Genomic DNA, 16583 nt, shown 5'->3' on the forward strand with positions numbered 1-16583 from the left:
ACTTCCAAAAACCTGCAGGACTCGGGCCAGCAAAAGTTTGTATTTCAAAAATAACGTTTTTATAAACGAGGTCCCGGGACTAACAGGAAGAAAACTCACATCTGTGGTTTAATAAGTACTTTATTCTCAGGCTTGATTATGTTTCATATGAAAAGCAAAATTAAAACGTATATTTCCTCCAGTATAGCATAGGCACATTACAGAAAAGGCTTGCTTTGTAAATAAGAACATTGGTAACAAAACAGATGCAAGAAAGCATTTAGAAAAGGCATACATGTCTTCTGTTGATGTATTTAACTATACATACACCAAGGCACATGAAAGATGACGCAGGGAAAGCAGAAAGGCATTTACAGAAGAGATGGAACACTCGAGGGAATAAAAGCTGGAGAAATTGACTGAAATCCCTCTGGAGGATTTTTGCCTTTTTCTTTCGAAAGTTCTTATGGTCCCTGGGTGTCATAGCATTCGTGTCGTGTGACCCTCAGGCAATGAATCTGATCCCACCATAGTCGACCTGCTTCATAAAACTGACTAAGATGAAATCGTTGTGTGTGGTTGGGCGAAATCCCGAGCTCTACTGGAGTCGTCATCAGAGCCCCTTCTGTAAATATGGCCTTGATTTTCCACATAAACCTTTAATACTGGCGTGTGATATGGTGGCAAAGTGACAACAACTGCAGAGCACATATCCAAAGAAAAGCTACGACTGTATCGATCGATGCCTTTATGCTCGTCCACAGCTACAGTAAAACACAAACATGGGTTCAACTCCAAACTTATTTGGTCATCGTCTAACCTTTGGCTTTCTTTAAACAGACGCCGCATGTATTGAACGTCTCAGGAATAACATAGGCGATGAAACAAAGATAAAATAAAAATCACAGATATTGAATAAGGGATAAGCATTGTGAAATGAGATGGTCCCTCGGTTCTGTTCCAGATGGCCAAACACTGGCGTGTGAACCAGACCTGGGCAAATTTTCCACTTGTGCATCCTGGAACAGATCTCCAAAACATTCAGTCCCAAACAAAATGGAGAAAACACAATTAAAAAGGCCAAGCCCTCATGTTAGAAACATATTGGTATACACATAAACAACAACAACAGTTTAAAACAAGTTTAAATAAAATCATTTTGTGAGTGAGAGGCTCTTTAAGAGCAGATGATTTCAGATTAACTGCGGAACACGCACGCACACATGTTTACATACTGGAATATAAGCCAGAGAGACAGAGTAAAGAAAGAGTATTATCACTCCAGAAATGTTAACCTGGGATCGAGTTCAAAGCGATGAATGATACAGTCCCCGCTCAACAGCCAAACATTTCCTCCAATCAGAGTGCTGTCCTCCGGTGTGATGCTGCATCACAACAAACACCCGTCCCGCCCGCTGGAGGTTCAGATTGTAGCTAAGCAGATAGTCGTTCATTCTGTGGCTCCTTTACCAGCCGCGCGCTCACCCGCCGCTCATCACAAATAGGGAGATCTGTCCTAAAATACTGGCTGTGATGATTTCCATAGAAACAGCTGTCCTGACATCATCGGCCCTGAAGGAGGCCTGCGGCTTGCGCTCTTCCGTCAATCTGTCGTGCGGTCAGCCGCTCTGTTTAGGCGCAGTTGTCGGCGCTGACGCGAGCCCTGCGTAACCTTCAAGATTGAAAATTGAAATGAACACCTGTCCATCGACATTAAACCGTACTGAAGCATTGACGTCTTACGTTTAATGTGCCCTATACAGGCAGCCATGATTTGTTTTCACTTGACAACTGTCCGTTAAAAGTGACTTCTGCACATTAAACCAAACTCTAGTCTAGTCATTTTTAAATGCTAAATCGACTGCTAAACCTCCAGATCGAGTCACATATGTTGAACAGAAGTCCGTTCTAACCACAGAGAGAATAGAACAGAATGGTGGATAGTATAATGCTTAAGTCCCTTTGGATAAAAGTTAAATGCATAAATGGAAATAGTTGTTTGCCCGTGTAACCACCAGCTTATTCTGCAGTGTTACGACGCCGCATGTTGGTCAAACGGTTGACCTGCCAATTGGTGATACCTTCTGTTTTCTTGGTCCAACAGCACTTCCTGCGACACCCTCAAGTCGTCCAGCGGAGACTGGTAGCGCGCCTCAAATGATCCCTCCCGACCGCGGCATCCCAGAGCTTGAGCCGGAGACGAGGGCAGAGGCGACATGGAGGATGTGGAGGAAACGGAGCCCGTTTCCCGGCCCACCTGAATGCCCGTGGCCCCCGCCGCCGAGAGGGGACTCAACATCTCACCGTTCTCATGCTGCAGAGAAGAACCAGCGTTACAGAACAGAACACTCGACAGGTGACGATATGTTACGCGACTGGGGTGCATTTATCCACATACTATGATCTCATAGCCCTCCCTTCCTCTGATGATGTCCATGTGCACCAGCAAAGACGCCAGCTCCAGATCTTCACTGTAGCTGTTCTTCAGAGGAACTGAACGGTAGCCTTCACACACACACACACACACACACACACACACACAGAGAGCATTTTTCATCATATTCACGGACACTCCTCACTGCGGACGTTAGCTGTATTAGCATTAGCGCCGTTACCTGTTTTGAGGCAGTTGATGGGAAACGTGGCCTGGGCGAGAAAGTTCTGGTCGTTAAACATGTCAATCTCATACACCACAAAACGCAGAAAGGCAAAGGAAGGATTGCAGACGGTGAAGCGGAAGGGCTTTCTGGGCCACGTGGGGTTCAGGCCGTTGTCCGCTGCAAGATGGACAGAAAGAGATCAACTCCAGAAACAGCAGAATATCACTTGAGAAACCGTAGTGGCTGTTAGTCTTCAGCACACAGCGAGAAGGATCTCAACATCATGTCCAGGGGCCGGTTGCACCTTCTGTGTGAAAGTATTTACAGAAGCCCCCCGTCAGGAGTAACTGTGGGAATAAAACTGCAGACTCGCTCCACAAACTAAACTGTAGTTTCACTCCACATTCTTCAATATTATAAACATACATGATCATCCTTACATCTACAGTCACACACCTTTTTCATTGGCGGTTAGCAGTAAATAAAATCACCCGTGTGACATTAAAAATAATACAACACAATAAATGACATAAGCATTTGTTTTTAAATTTACTTTCACATAAAATATTGAATAAAATTACTATTATGCTTGTGATTGGGTAGTATTATATTTAATAAAAACATATTTTAACGTTATTATGTGATGTAAAATAAGTTAACATCAAGAGCGTTTTGAAATTATCTTCTCCTGATAGCACACACACATCCGATTTACGTCTATTTGACATCTGCGATACATAGTTTGCTCGTCTGCAATATGTCTCAGAGATGTCTGCTGTCAGACGTCATATAACCTCTAGAAGATGTCTGTAAGATGTTTATGATTTAGAATGGATGTAAAGCTGATCTTTCTATGATGTTTAGCAGATGTTTTGATGAAGCAGATCTCCAGATCTTTAGCATACGTGTTACAGATGTTCAGACGTCTCAGAGATGTATTGCAGATGAGCAAACTATGTATTGCAGATGTCTTGCAGACATCAAATAGACGTAAACCAGATGGATTGCGCTATCTGGGAATTGAATCGGACACCCCCCACACAAAGCTAAGATGTTGTATAGACTGTGTGTGGGATAAAAGTGTTTGTGTTGTCGTCGCATTTCAAGCTCACCTTCAGAGTCGGTCCTTTGCTTGCTGTTGTCATATTCTGCTCCACAAACTTCAATCTCGATGAGAGGGCAAACGATCCCTCGGCCATGTTTGGGCAAGTGACGAGCTCCCAAAACCTTCGAACACAATCACATCACTAAATACACAACAACACAACACTTCTGAGAGGAAGTGCTAATACACAGCAGAAACATCACAGTGCACATGGGTCCTGTAGATGATGAAGATGAATATCTCTTACGCTCATTCATATTAGAATAATTCTAATCAAATATAATATAATTAACTGTGTGATTTGTACATTTTTGCTCGGTCACGACAAATACACTGTACACACGTCCTAAGTTAACTACAAACATACACACAGAAGTTATTGGATTGGGTGATGGATGACCTGGATGTTGGGCACACAGAGTGATGCTTAAGCTATCGAAGATTGTCGATGTGTTCCAAATGGGGCATATAACTCTCCGAAGGGCACTTGGCAGTGAACATGATCATGGCCGCCATATTGAAGGGTCGTTCCAAACCGTAGTGCTCATAACTGGCCACTTCAAATTCCCTTTGGAATGAAGGATTTCATTCATTACAGCTGATGCACACTTCAAGCTCCAATGACTCTACATGGCAAAGGCGCCTCCTTTTGGTAACTGGATGATGACGCAGAAGTTGTGTGGTCCCCTAATCCCTTCGAAGCTCTCACAACGGAGGATAAACTCGTCGAAGGACGCAATGGGATTCTTAAAAGGGCTCTCAAGTGTCAAACTGGAGGCCGCAGCTCTGCACAGTTGACCTCCAACACGCATCTGTTTGAAGTGTCTAGTGATGCTGAAGATGTTGATTAGCTGAATCTGGTGTGTTTCAGGGTTGAGGTTTAACACCCCTGTTTTAAAGCCTAACAGGTCCATCATACACACTTCTTCAGAATATTAAATACAATCATTTTCCTTTATGCTTATTTGTTATAGGGAAAGCTGTAAAGAAAAGCATTTAAATGCGGGAAATTACTTGACATGTTCTGACCAGCAGGTGGCGCTGACACCAAACGCACATCATCCGATCAGATGTGTTCATCATGGTCAACCATCATGTCTATTAAAGTCACGCTTTCACAAAAGTTTGCATTCCGCTTCAAATGGTTTAAGTGAAGGGTTTTGCTATGAGTTTAAAAGCAATAAAGCACATTATTAATATTGATGAGATAATTAACATGTGTGACCTTGATATCATTAAAGAGATTCTGTCACGATTGACTCACTCTCTAGTTATTCTAAACCCGTTTACATTTCTTTGTTTGGTTGAATTTGGAAGAATGCTGATAACCTCACAGATTTTACCACCCATTGACTGCCAAAGTAGGAAAAATACAATAGTAGTGAAAAGTGGCAAATGATGACGTGTTTTTGTCCATTAAATTAACTCATCCTTTTTAGTCAGAATATTTTTAATCCGCTGTACTTTTTTTAAGGGGAGTTGGGACTGGAATCAGAGAATCACTGTAACGTTTACATTGATCTGTGCCTCCATTTGATAATGTGCAAAAAATATGAAACTAGAATATAATATAAAGTATTTTATATCTTAATTGTTTTAGTGTATGTGGATTTATAACACTATAGATTCTATTAGAGGAGATTTGCTTCTTGCAATCTAAATAATATAACGTACTTATTTTTGCTTTAAAAAGGATTTCATTTGGAGTTTCACTACTTAAGTCATCGGTTTAGTTTTAGTTTTTTTCATGAGATGTCTGTTTAATTATCTGTATAATATTTGATTCCAGTGCTTTAAACATTGCATTGTTTAATGTGAAACCCAACTGTCTGGGTTTGATTGATTTTCACTCACAGCTGTAATGAACAGAACAGAAGCAGAACATGTGGACGGATACGGTGACATTCACAACATTCACATTTTTTATTTTAAATTACACCGCTTGCTTTTAATGGGTATGTTGTGTCCGGTGTAGACATGGTGTAACATTTCGTGAAGGGCTTGTTTACATTTGTATTTTTTGTAGTTGCAAGATAAATAAATTAAAAAAATAGCAGAAAATGTATTGTTTAGAATAATGGATTAATCGATAAATAAGTTGTTAGATAAGTCCATATAAAATTAGTCGTTAGCGTTAGCCCTAAATCAGATCAATCACAGCGCTTGTGGTCCATGTTGAGTTGACACGTTGTTAAATTTTTTGTTACACAGTTGTCCTGTATTTGTGTGGCGTGTCTGTACCTCTATGATCAAAGTGTTCGGCTCCACTCCTCTGAGAGAATGTCTGTCGAAAGGATCAAAGTTGTCGTCTCTCATGATGGGCGGCTGCAGCACGTAACCGCTCTTGCCGTTCAGCATGAAGATCGCCTGATTCATCTGCATGGGTTTGTCTGAGTGGAGATCAGGTCAGAAATCATCACGTGAGCAGACAGAAGCAGGACGAGCGCCAAAGGCCGACAGAACGCGTCCTCACCTGCCGTCTGGAAGTTAAGAGCCACCAGCTGACTGCCGCACAGCCACATGGGTAAGGGGTCGTAGTTAGACGAGTCCAGACGCTGACCGCGCGGGTAGATCCGTGACAGCTGCAGACGGTTGTACTGCAGGAACTTCTTTCCTTTGATACGGTTGACGTATTTCTCCGCTTTGGTCTCCGGGAAAGAGGACATGTCCCTGAAACATACCCGCTCCGTCCCGATCTCTGCAAGAGGGGGGTTAACGTACAACTATGTAAGACACAACCTGTTTCATGTTTCTCTATGACATCAGATCCAGAGCGGTAACCAGACGTAAAGCTCAGACTTACTGTCTTCATCGAAAGGAACCGGCCGGCAGTAGATCACCAGATCCGACAGCTCCAAAGCGATCTTCTTTCTTCTCTCCATCATTTTTCCTTCCTCCAGCTGACGGACCACAAACCATCATTAGCTTTCCATCATTAGTATTAGAATATCTAGGACAGGAGACATCCGAGCTGTTTGGTGCTTGGCTTTGAGCGATGGACTGACCTTGGCTTCAGAGGTCATGGTGACCTCTCGTATCTTCGCCACCCAGTCTTTGAGCTCCTCCTGCGAGCTGGCGGCGATGTCCAGCACTGAACCGGTGCGAGGAGACGCTACAGGGATCAGAGAGAAGACGAACGGCCGACTGCCCTTCCCTTCAGGTCTGACAGCTGCAGCAGATCAACACGTTTACACACACAACACATGCTCCTCATGCACCACACCAGCACCTACACACACGTCTATGTGATAACCTTGATTTGGGTCATTTTGTTTTCAGATAGCAAGCGAGAGAAATATAAAGCAGGAAAATGATTTCAGTGGCCGCAGGCATAGCTAGTTTGGCTTTGTTAAGTTGTTGACTGAATGTGAATTCAATGTAAAATCAAGGAGGAATATTTGTTAGTTGTTTCTTTTAGAGTGCTGTCGCACACGTGTGTGTGTGTGTGTGGAGGGAACACACCGATCTGACAGGAAGACACGTCCACACTTCCTCTCAGGAGATCTCCCAAAGGACTGTTCTCTGTGGCCTGTCGAGAGAGATTTTTATTTTAGAACTTCCATTTTATTACGATTTACACATTTCACAACATTTATATACTAAGCAACTTTTGACATGTAAACAATTATTAAAACAGAAAAGGAAAATACAACTCTTCTTCTACAATCTCTACAGTCCCATTTAAACACCAAATCATGCATTACTTTATTATCATGGAAATCAATCAAAGTCCTTAATATTACACGCCTCAGGAAAACAGAAACTAACTTAATCTTTCTTGTGATATAAATTCCCATCTTCACTTCTGACAACAGATTCTCACATATTTACAACGAGAGAGAGAGATAGAGATAGAGAGAGATAGAGCTAGAGATAGAGAGAGATAGAGCTAGAGATAGAGAGAGAGAGAGAGAGAGAGAGAGAGAGATAGAGAGAGAGAGAGATAGAGATAGAGAGAGAGAGAGAGAGATAGAGATAGAGAGAGAGAGAGAGAGAGAGATAGAGAGAGAGAGAGAGAGAGAGAGAGAGAGAGATAGAGATAGAGCTAGAGCTAGAGATAGAGAGAGATAGAGCTAGAGAGAGAGAGAGAGAGAGAGAGAGATAGAGAGAGATAGAGAGAGAGAGAGAGAGAGAGAGAGATAGAGAGAGAGAGAGAGAGATAGAGAGAGAGAGAGAGATAGAGAGAGATAGAGCTAGAGATAGAGAGAGATAGAGCTAGAGATAGAGAGAGATAGAGCTAGAGATAGAGAGATAGAGAGAGAGAGATAGAGAGAGAGAGAGAGAGAGAGATAGATAGAGATAGAGAGCTCAGCGCTGACACACACTCACAGATCTATCTGGTTCTGCAGCTGTAGGGCTGATCTCCTCCACATAGTTTGCAGGAAACCACAGCTGCTTTTTACCTCCACAGTCTCCTTTCCACCTGAGAGAAGAACACACTGACGTGACCAAATCTGACTCCTGTTTCACAGACTAGGCGAAAAATCCAGGTTTGAGCCGTCTTAACCGTATTAAACTGCCACATCATATCTTAATATATATCTTTGACATATCTTTAATAGTTTTGTCTGGTGATGTACACCAGTCGTGGTCGCTATGAAAGCTTTGTGACTCAGATTGTTGATTGATTCAAGCTAGCATTCACACACACGTATATCCCAACTAACACCTAACTATCACAGTCTGCCAGATAGATCCTTCTATCCCCATCCACCTAAAACTTTGACCAAACATAACTTTTCGAAGAATCAAATAGCTCATTTATTGCAGAGCATTCCTATATGCATATTGTGAGATTGTGATATATTGCACAGCCCTAGTGTCGAGTCATCAGTGTTCTCACGGCTGAGCGCAGGTGTGTGATGTTGAAATGTGTCTCATATATGACAGTGTGACGTGTCTTACCAGCCTCCCTCCTGTTTGTCCACATTCTGAATGACGGCGTTCTTACTGAAGGAGAGCTCATCGTCTCGCTGGGCTTTGTACTCATACATGGCCCGTACCGTACACTGCTTACACACACAAACACACACACACACACACACACTGTTACACTCCAGCGTTACACAACGATATGAGAACAGCTCCTCGTGTATAAAGAGTCCAGCTACTTTAAAGGTGGGCATCTGATTGGCTTCCACATAGAATCCAGGGTTGCGTCCCTCATACAGAGATCCATAGTCAGGCTCCTGTACACAGAGACAACACGTCACACCATAACATCCATGATCAACACAGAGCAGAGCGCTTCATGTTCGTGAGCGTTTGGGATGATGGTGGAAACTCACCGCGGTGCCGATCTTCTCCAGCGTCTCTTCATTGATGGGGTAGCGGAGCTTCATCTTGCGGTACAGCGGGTGTTTCTCATAGTAACTGATCAAATCCACTAAACTGTCGAACTCGGAGGTGCCCAGAACCACCGTCTGTCCTTCCTGCTGCACGCGACAGTGTTTGATCTTCCCCTCCGCCCTGACCCGACCCAAACCAAACCAAACCAAACCAAACCAGTGAGACACAGAAAGCAGACTCACGGAGAGAAACAACACAGCAGAACAGGAGCGGGGCTTTTACCGGAAGGAAATGGCAAAAGAGTTGAATTCTGTTCTCTTGCGGACGAGGAAGGCGCCGTCACGCGGGACTCTCATCAGCATGTTTTCAGCATGGCTGCGGGACAGAAACGAGTGGTACCACCTGCACGAAACACACAAACTCATATCATGATGCTCTTCAACTCAATCCATCAACAGTGATTCATCTTTTCAAACATCAGGGATTTGTTTTGTTAGACACATTAATAAACGTGCATTTTATAACAGCTAAGGGGGATTTAATGACTTATTGCTTTTACTCCATATGCGTAGCCAGGTTTCATAAAATAAAGTAAATAAAAGGATATAACAGCTTAGAACTCAGCTCAGCCAATCAGAATCAAGCACCAGAACTGACCGTTTATCATTTCCATTTGTAAACACATGCATTGTTATTTGTGATAATGTTTAGAAACAATCCTTTTTGCACACAAACATCTGGAAGACGTCTGTGTGATGTCTGGATTTACATCTGGAATATGTCTCAAACACGTCTGCTGTCAGACATCATAGACCTCTAGAAGATGTTGATCTGATGTTTACACACATCAGATGTGTTCCAGATCTTTAGCAGACGTCTCACAGACCTCCCTGGGATGTTGATTTTATTGTTACGTGTTAACACGGATGAGCTTCTGACACAAGACAACAACACATGACATGAAGAGCTGAGATGTGTTCCCTGCAGCGACTCTTACTCTTTGCTCTCGTGAGCATTGGTTTGTGGCACAGGTTCTGACAGCTTCATCTCAAACTCGTTGCAGCGCAGAGGCACCTGCTGGTAATGTGTGATGAGAGCGAAGAGCGTGTCAAACACCAGGTTATCGGTCAGGTAAAACTTTGGGCTGCCGGCCTCCTGTCGGGAGTGAATCCTGCAGTGCTGAACTCGACTAGAACGCCTGAGCGGAGGAGAGACACAGGATCAGCCAACACATGTAAACATGCATGTTGTGACAAAATCAAGACATGCATCATAGAGCTACGGCAATGCGTTTAATCCAAGACTTGCGTCAACAACAGGCATCATGTTTCAAGTCATTCATACTCAATTCTTCAGTTTGAAATTCGCCTTTATTTTTGAGCGACGGAGCTATCGACTTTCTTTCAACTTACATACACCGGTTCATTGAAACATTGTACTGTGGTGGCGCGGTAAACCGGTTCTGGAAATTTAGCGGTACATGTTAGATTTCAATCGGTTCAATACTAGAATGTTACTTGTTTGGGTACTTGAAACGCTGCTGTTCTAAAGTTCACCACTATGAGGCAGTATGACACAGAACAAGATGACAGTCTTATCCAGTGAAGACTGTGCAGTGTTTTATTTTAATGGATCCTTCAGTTTTCATCTTGAATGCTACTGTTAAATAGACCTACTTGAAACATTTAATTGTTGATCAAAATGTTATTGTTAATATTTGTGAAATTATGATGATAAGTCTAAATGACCAAAGCATTTTTCAGTAATACAGTGTAAAAATAAAATGTTGCTATATAAAAAAATGAAATATATATATATATAAAATAGCATTAAAGCAGTTACAGAAGTCTTCATAAAATCAAATCTTCAAATCATTTATTTTGGGGCTGGTTATTGATCACCTATGGCACAGGTATTAGCAGTATAGATTCTGGCACCATACCCAAGCCAAAATTTTGGTATCGACCCAACACTACCCTGTACGTACAGTACTTGATAACACAAATGGGTTAATTGTACTGAAATTTCACTTTTTCCCGTATTCAACATATCTTAAGACAGTCGTATCACTACACCCCTCACATGTTGACAACAACAGTTGAAATGAAACCGAAGGGTTTCTATGACTTGTGCATCAGAGTAAAGTCAATTGTCATTACCAGAATGAGAGCGTATAGTCCCCTACAAACGTCTCGCTCTCCCGCACCAGAAAGGAACCGTTTGGCGCTCCGGTCTCCAGGCAGTAGTCCGACAGCAGCCGTTCAGCGATCTGTCTCCCGTCACGTCCGGCACCCAGCTTCCCGTGGAACCACTTCTCCGTCACGTGCTGGTCCATCCCGTTACTGATCTACAGGTACAGACGACAGTGCTTTTCTCTTTACCCTTCATCTGACGCCATTATCCTTAATGCAGTCGTTAGCACCGGACCCTCACAGGACACAATGCTCACGAGTGCTTGAAGAGATCATTTCAACTCAACACCAATGCATTTCCTCACATCTCTGTGTTCTTCCTCATCTTCGTTGGCCTGATCGCTGGATGTCTCTTCAGAATAATAGATCTTGTTGCTGGTCAGAACAAAGAAGTGAGGATACCACTCCTGCGGAGACAAGAGTCATGCACGTTGACAAACAACTTTTCATTTCATACGGCAAGACGAGCCTGCGACGACGTGCTCACGTGGTTGATGGGGTCCTCCAGGTACAGGATGCCGTTCTTGATGGAGTTGCTGATGTCATTCTCAGAGTAGGGCGTCGAAGACGAGACCTCCTCGTAGGCACTGCCCTCGGCTAACTTCTTGTGCTGAACACGTATGAATCCAGCCATGAGCAGAAGCATGTACAATCCCCAAACCCCGGTGACCGTCACAGGCTCTTACCTTGATGAGGATCTTCCTCTTCAGCTGATTGGGCGAGGGGAGCCCATCGGCAGAGATATCCACCGCTTTGGTCAAGAGCATGTCTCCAAACACTTTCTTAAAGTTGGCGGCCATGCTCCTCTGCTGGACAATACTGCAGTGGTCTTCAATGGAGAGGATGATGGGATATCTGTACAAAAACACACACAACTTGACACAGTTTCTCGACAGACAAGCATCTTACGCTGAGAGAGGGAGAGAGGACAGACTCACTCAGACGTGAGAAAGGCGTGATCTTTGATGGTGTTCAGCACGTCGAAGAACTTGATCTTGGTGGTGAGCGTGTGACCGTGATAGATGACTGGACTCCCATCAGGACCATCCCAGCAGTCCACTGCAAACAAGTTCACAAAAACATCAGACGAAGCCTTAAAGCAGTAGTTCACTTCCAAAGGAAATGTTCATGATCATTTACTCAACCCCCAAGTCATCCATGATGTTTACGTGTTTGTGTCTTTAGTCGAAAAGAATTTAAGGTTTCCAGTATTTTTCTTCATATAGTGACTTCAATGGACTAAATGACAGTTTCTGTGCAGCTTCAAAGGGCTTTAAACCAAACCAGACCATGAATAAAGGTCTTATCTAGAGAAACCATCGCTCATTTTCTTAAACGAATAAAAGTGAATATACTTTATAAACACAAATGCTGGCCTTGCTCTGTTCTGCGATGAGTACACAACTTCACAAAATATGTAATTACATTGAAAACTTGCATGTTCAACTTGTAAACACTGACTCTGTACATCAAGCGTGACCTTTTCAACATAATTATGTGTTTTGTGAAGTCATGAACGCGCATCGCAGAACAGAGCACGGCCAGCATTTCTGTTTATAAAGCAAATACTTTTAAACGAGCCATATTTTCTCTAGATAAGACCTTTATTCATGGTCTGGTATGGTTTAAAGCTGCACTGAAACTGTCATTTTGTCATTTAGTCCATTGAAGTCACTATATGGAGAACAATCCTGGAAACCTTAAATTCTTTTTGACTGAAGAAACAAACACGTAAACATCCTGGAAGACATGAGGGCGAGTAAATGATCTTGAACATTTCTTTTGAAAGTGAACTACTCCATTTGTAAAGTAGTGTTGGAGGTGTCGTGATGCGACACACTCACACTCGATGCACCTGCAGCCCATGCGCAGACAGCGGGCGTACGCCTCCAGAGAAGACTCACTGGAAAACTGGTCACCTGTCAGATAACTAGAAACACACACACGTCAGGTCACGGCCCACACAACACACAACACTCATCAGCCGTCGCACAAACTCTTCCAGTTCTCTCAGAGTTCTTTCACTAATGTCTGCAACAGTCTAGTGACACCAGATCAAAATAAGAGACAAACAGAAAAGCAGAAGTCTTTGCTCACTTTTGCTCTTCTCTCATCCATCATCTGATTCTAAACACACTGCGTTTGCAGGACTGACTGAATTCATTTCCAGGCATCATTCAAATAAAGATAGTGTTTCTGTTTTTAGAAAAAGGTGAGAAATAAGAGAAAAGTTGCTCTGAATTTTTTCCGAATTCAAATACTGCAATGAAACACATTGCTGTTGGATGACTTCAAGTGACTCGTGAGGTTTGATTTGGTTGAAATTCAACAGACACTGGACTGGACAGACCGTGAGTTGGACCCTACATTTGGAAAGGTCTCTTCTTTTTCAAAACTACAATGCAACAAGTTCTAGACTGGAAATGAAAGTGAAGCCAGTAGATTTTAAGGTGAAATGATTCTTCAGATGGACTCACGTGTTGTGTGATGAGGAGATCCAGTAGTGAGACAGCGGGTTGTTCATGTCCTCCGGTCGCACCTGATCCAGCTGTGAATCCCAGATCATGTTCTCCTTCGAGAACAGATACGTGAGGAACTAACGAGCACAGAACATCAAATCAAACACCGCACATATACACAATCTCATTTATATTGTCATGTCAGTGTTTGGTCATATGATATTCTATTGTGTGGTGTGGCTTTCATGAACATGACTGTAGCTCAACGGCTAGAGAACACACATGATGATGATGATGAGACACTATGGAAATGAATTGTAAATGTTACCTCGTCTTGAAGAAAGTACGGCTGCTCGATCTCTCGCAGAGGATCTTTCAGGTAGTGGAACATGAACTCCTGAACCTTGTTGTTGTCTGTTGCCCAGAGCTCCTGAACACACAAACACATGAGACCTACCGTGATTTGACTCGTATTACTGTTAACTTCTTGAGAAAGATTTAGATTATTTACATGCCAGAAGAACATTTATTTTAAATCACTTTATTTTTGCAGATATGAAATAAAAGCCAGACTGCCGATCAAACACACGAACACTCTCTTCATTATTTGTGTAGAAGTGATGCTTCGTCTTAAAACACTGCGACTTTCCCAGAATGCAGCACACATGCAGACCACCTGCTAACATTTACATTTACACATTTAGCAGATGCTTTTATCCAAAGCGACTTACAAAGAGTTCAGGAGCAATAAGCGATAGTTCATACAGGAGCCATAATACATTAGGTGCCAATACAAAGTTACTGGTTTCAACAAAAGCTAGACCACTACCTGTTGAGAGAAAGGGTTAGTGTTTTTTTTGCTAACCTTCTGATGTTCAATTAAAAAACTCTGAAAGTCCTCCAGTGAGATCTTCTGATCGGCTCGGTCTATAAACCTGCAGGAAAAAGACACGAGTCAACAGAGACACAAACGTCTTTGGTTTCTTTTCCTTTTATGATTAAGATAGAAATGGTGTTTTAAAAACTCTACAATGAAATCAACTGATAATGTTGTGCACTAGTGATTTTACATTACAAAAATATATCAATAAATGTTAACTGTGAAACTAAACCTCTTGAAAAACAGATGAGTTAATAGACAGAGAGAGAGAGAGAGAGAGTACCTTTGCAGCAGTGGAATCTCCATCTATATGAAAATATAAAGACACGTTAGTTATGACAATCACATTTAATAGATGATGCTGTGAGCAAACTGAAGCACATCACATTGATATCCTGTCCCATCACACACACACACACACACACACACGAGTGCAGGGGTCATTGTGATCAATGTGTGTGCGGTCGAACAGCTTTTAGCCGAGTGATGTTGCAGGGTTTTAAAAGGAGGAGTATTGACGTGAAGGCCATTTGAGACGCAGGGCAAACGGGGTCAGATGTGGGGCATCAGAGTTCACAGAGCAAGGATTCAAATCTCAGGATAACACACCAATAACAGAACAGAGGAACTCACCGACTTCTGTGCGTCAAACATCAGACTGCGATACAACTGAGCAAACTGACTGTACGACACGTCTCCATTCCTCAGCTCTCCGTCCTAACACAAACATCAAGCGGATGAACACAAACACAATTCTGGGTGATGTAACAAATAAAATTTCTGAAAGTGAAAGTTCAACAATGTTTAGTATTTGAATTTTGAAGTTTTGCTTAAAATCAAAGTGGCTTATAGGAATTTATAGTATGTTTAATATTTGACCGGTGTTTCTCTCTCCTTTATCTTAAATGTGTGCTTCTCAGTGGTAACTAATGTGTGTGTGTGTGTCTGTGTGCGTTTGTGCGAGTGCATATTGTGCGAGTTTGCATGCTTGCGCTTCCATGACTGTGGGTGTGGAGTGTTTAGTGTGTGGGGTGTTTAAATTGATGTGTGTGTGTGTGTGTGTGTATGTCTGGCTTCTGTGTTTCACCGTTTTTGTTTTTACTTTTGTAACTTCAAATGTTTTGCTTATAGTCAAAGTGTTTCATGTACAGCTGCTTTGTAACTAACATTTCTTTTGTTTACAAGTAGAAAATAAAGTTGATGTGTGTTTGTGTGTGTGTCTATTGGACTATGATACATAGAAACTAAGTGAGTTACCGGAAGCTTCTCCCGTAAGAATCTCATGTTAGGAACTCTGTAGTTGACTTGACACAACATGCTCTTCAGATCCTTACAGGAAATTCTGCAGGAGGAAAGATGTTAGGACACTTTGCAGTCTTCAACATCACCTGACATCACCACACATCTATACAGTCACAGTATATTATGTGCACCTGTTATCATGTTGTTTCATGTTTCAGACACATGTAATGTGTATTTTTTGAATGAATGTTGTTTGTTATAAGACTTTTATTGTGTAGAGTGTCATTTGTGTTTGACTTCAGCACAGATGTTTTCTGAACGGACACGGCTGTGTGTGTTATCCACAGAAGACCTCCAACACTCAAACCCAGTCTCTCCACCCCTCCAGCGTCTCTCTCTATTTACCTTCTGTGTGTGTGTGTGTGTGTGTGTGTGTGGGCTGTTTCCTGTCGCAGGATGTGCCTCTCTGAGCTCTATTTACCCAACAGGAGTGTGGTTGTGTGTGTTTGGGCTGTGAGTCAGACACCTTTAACAACATATTTTGTAACATAAAGACACACTGATAGATCAATTAAGATGTGAACACCAGTACAACAGAACACAACCACCTGTACACACACACACATACACACACCTTTCTGTGAGCTCTGACGGCCTATTAAACTGAATTGTTTGCTTTCCATCTAAACGAGTGTGTCTTTATTAAAAATATCTGTGAATAACGTCATCAAGACACTTATCATTCAATTACATCATTTTCAAAAAAAACCTATTATTGCAAAGACAATTCTGTAGAACTAACGTTACATTTATGTAGGCGATCTGAGCCAACATGAA

General features: G+C 42.3%; 1 protein-coding gene across 2 annotated transcripts in view; it reads right to left on the reverse strand.

Moving 5' to 3' along the window:
- Window positions 1-102: 102 nt before the first annotated feature.
- The window catches only part of plcg1 (phospholipase C, gamma 1), a 29890-nt gene continuing 13409 nt past the window's right edge, over window positions 103-16583 (reverse strand). The window contains exons 6-33 of one of the 2 annotated variants that reach the window (XM_056733935.1): window positions 15762-15846; window positions 15138-15221; window positions 14788-14810; window positions 14490-14559; window positions 13953-14054; window positions 13643-13761; window positions 13010-13095; window positions 12104-12224; window positions 11852-12020; window positions 11653-11775; window positions 11471-11572; window positions 11133-11320; window positions 9971-10171; window positions 9256-9375; window positions 8973-9153; window positions 8796-8873; window positions 8590-8696; window positions 8014-8107; window positions 7147-7213; window positions 6690-6853; window positions 6488-6584; window positions 6158-6382; window positions 5926-6074; window positions 3692-3806; window positions 2595-2756; window positions 2378-2484; window positions 2061-2293; window positions 103-1651 (exon numbers count right to left, since the gene is read on the reverse strand). In XM_056733935.1, the coding sequence (XP_056589913.1) occupies window positions 1612-1651; window positions 2061-2293; window positions 2378-2484; window positions 2595-2756; window positions 3692-3806; window positions 5926-6074; window positions 6158-6382; window positions 6488-6584; window positions 6690-6853; window positions 7147-7213; window positions 8014-8107; window positions 8590-8696; window positions 8796-8873; window positions 8973-9153; window positions 9256-9375; window positions 9971-10171; window positions 11133-11320; window positions 11471-11572; window positions 11653-11775; window positions 11852-12020; window positions 12104-12224; window positions 13010-13095; window positions 13643-13761; window positions 13953-14054; window positions 14490-14559; window positions 14788-14810; window positions 15138-15221; window positions 15762-15846 (3412 nt within the window). In that variant the 3' untranslated portion in view covers window positions 103-1611. The remainder of the gene's footprint in view (window positions 1652-2060; window positions 2294-2377; window positions 2485-2594; window positions 2757-3691; window positions 3807-5925; window positions 6075-6157; window positions 6383-6487; window positions 6585-6689; window positions 6854-7146; window positions 7214-8013; window positions 8108-8589; window positions 8697-8795; window positions 8874-8972; window positions 9154-9255; window positions 9376-9970; window positions 10172-11132; window positions 11321-11470; window positions 11573-11652; window positions 11776-11851; window positions 12021-12103; window positions 12225-13009; window positions 13096-13642; window positions 13762-13952; window positions 14055-14489; window positions 14560-14787; window positions 14811-15137; window positions 15222-15761; window positions 15847-16583) is intronic. The other variant, XM_056733936.1, reaches the window with a different exon arrangement.

The sequence above is a fragment of the Triplophysa dalaica genome, chromosome 20 (genome assembly GCF_015846415.1).
Source record: "Triplophysa dalaica isolate WHDGS20190420 chromosome 20, ASM1584641v1, whole genome shotgun sequence".
Taxonomy (NCBI): domain Eukaryota; kingdom Metazoa; phylum Chordata; class Actinopteri; order Cypriniformes; family Nemacheilidae; genus Triplophysa; species Triplophysa dalaica.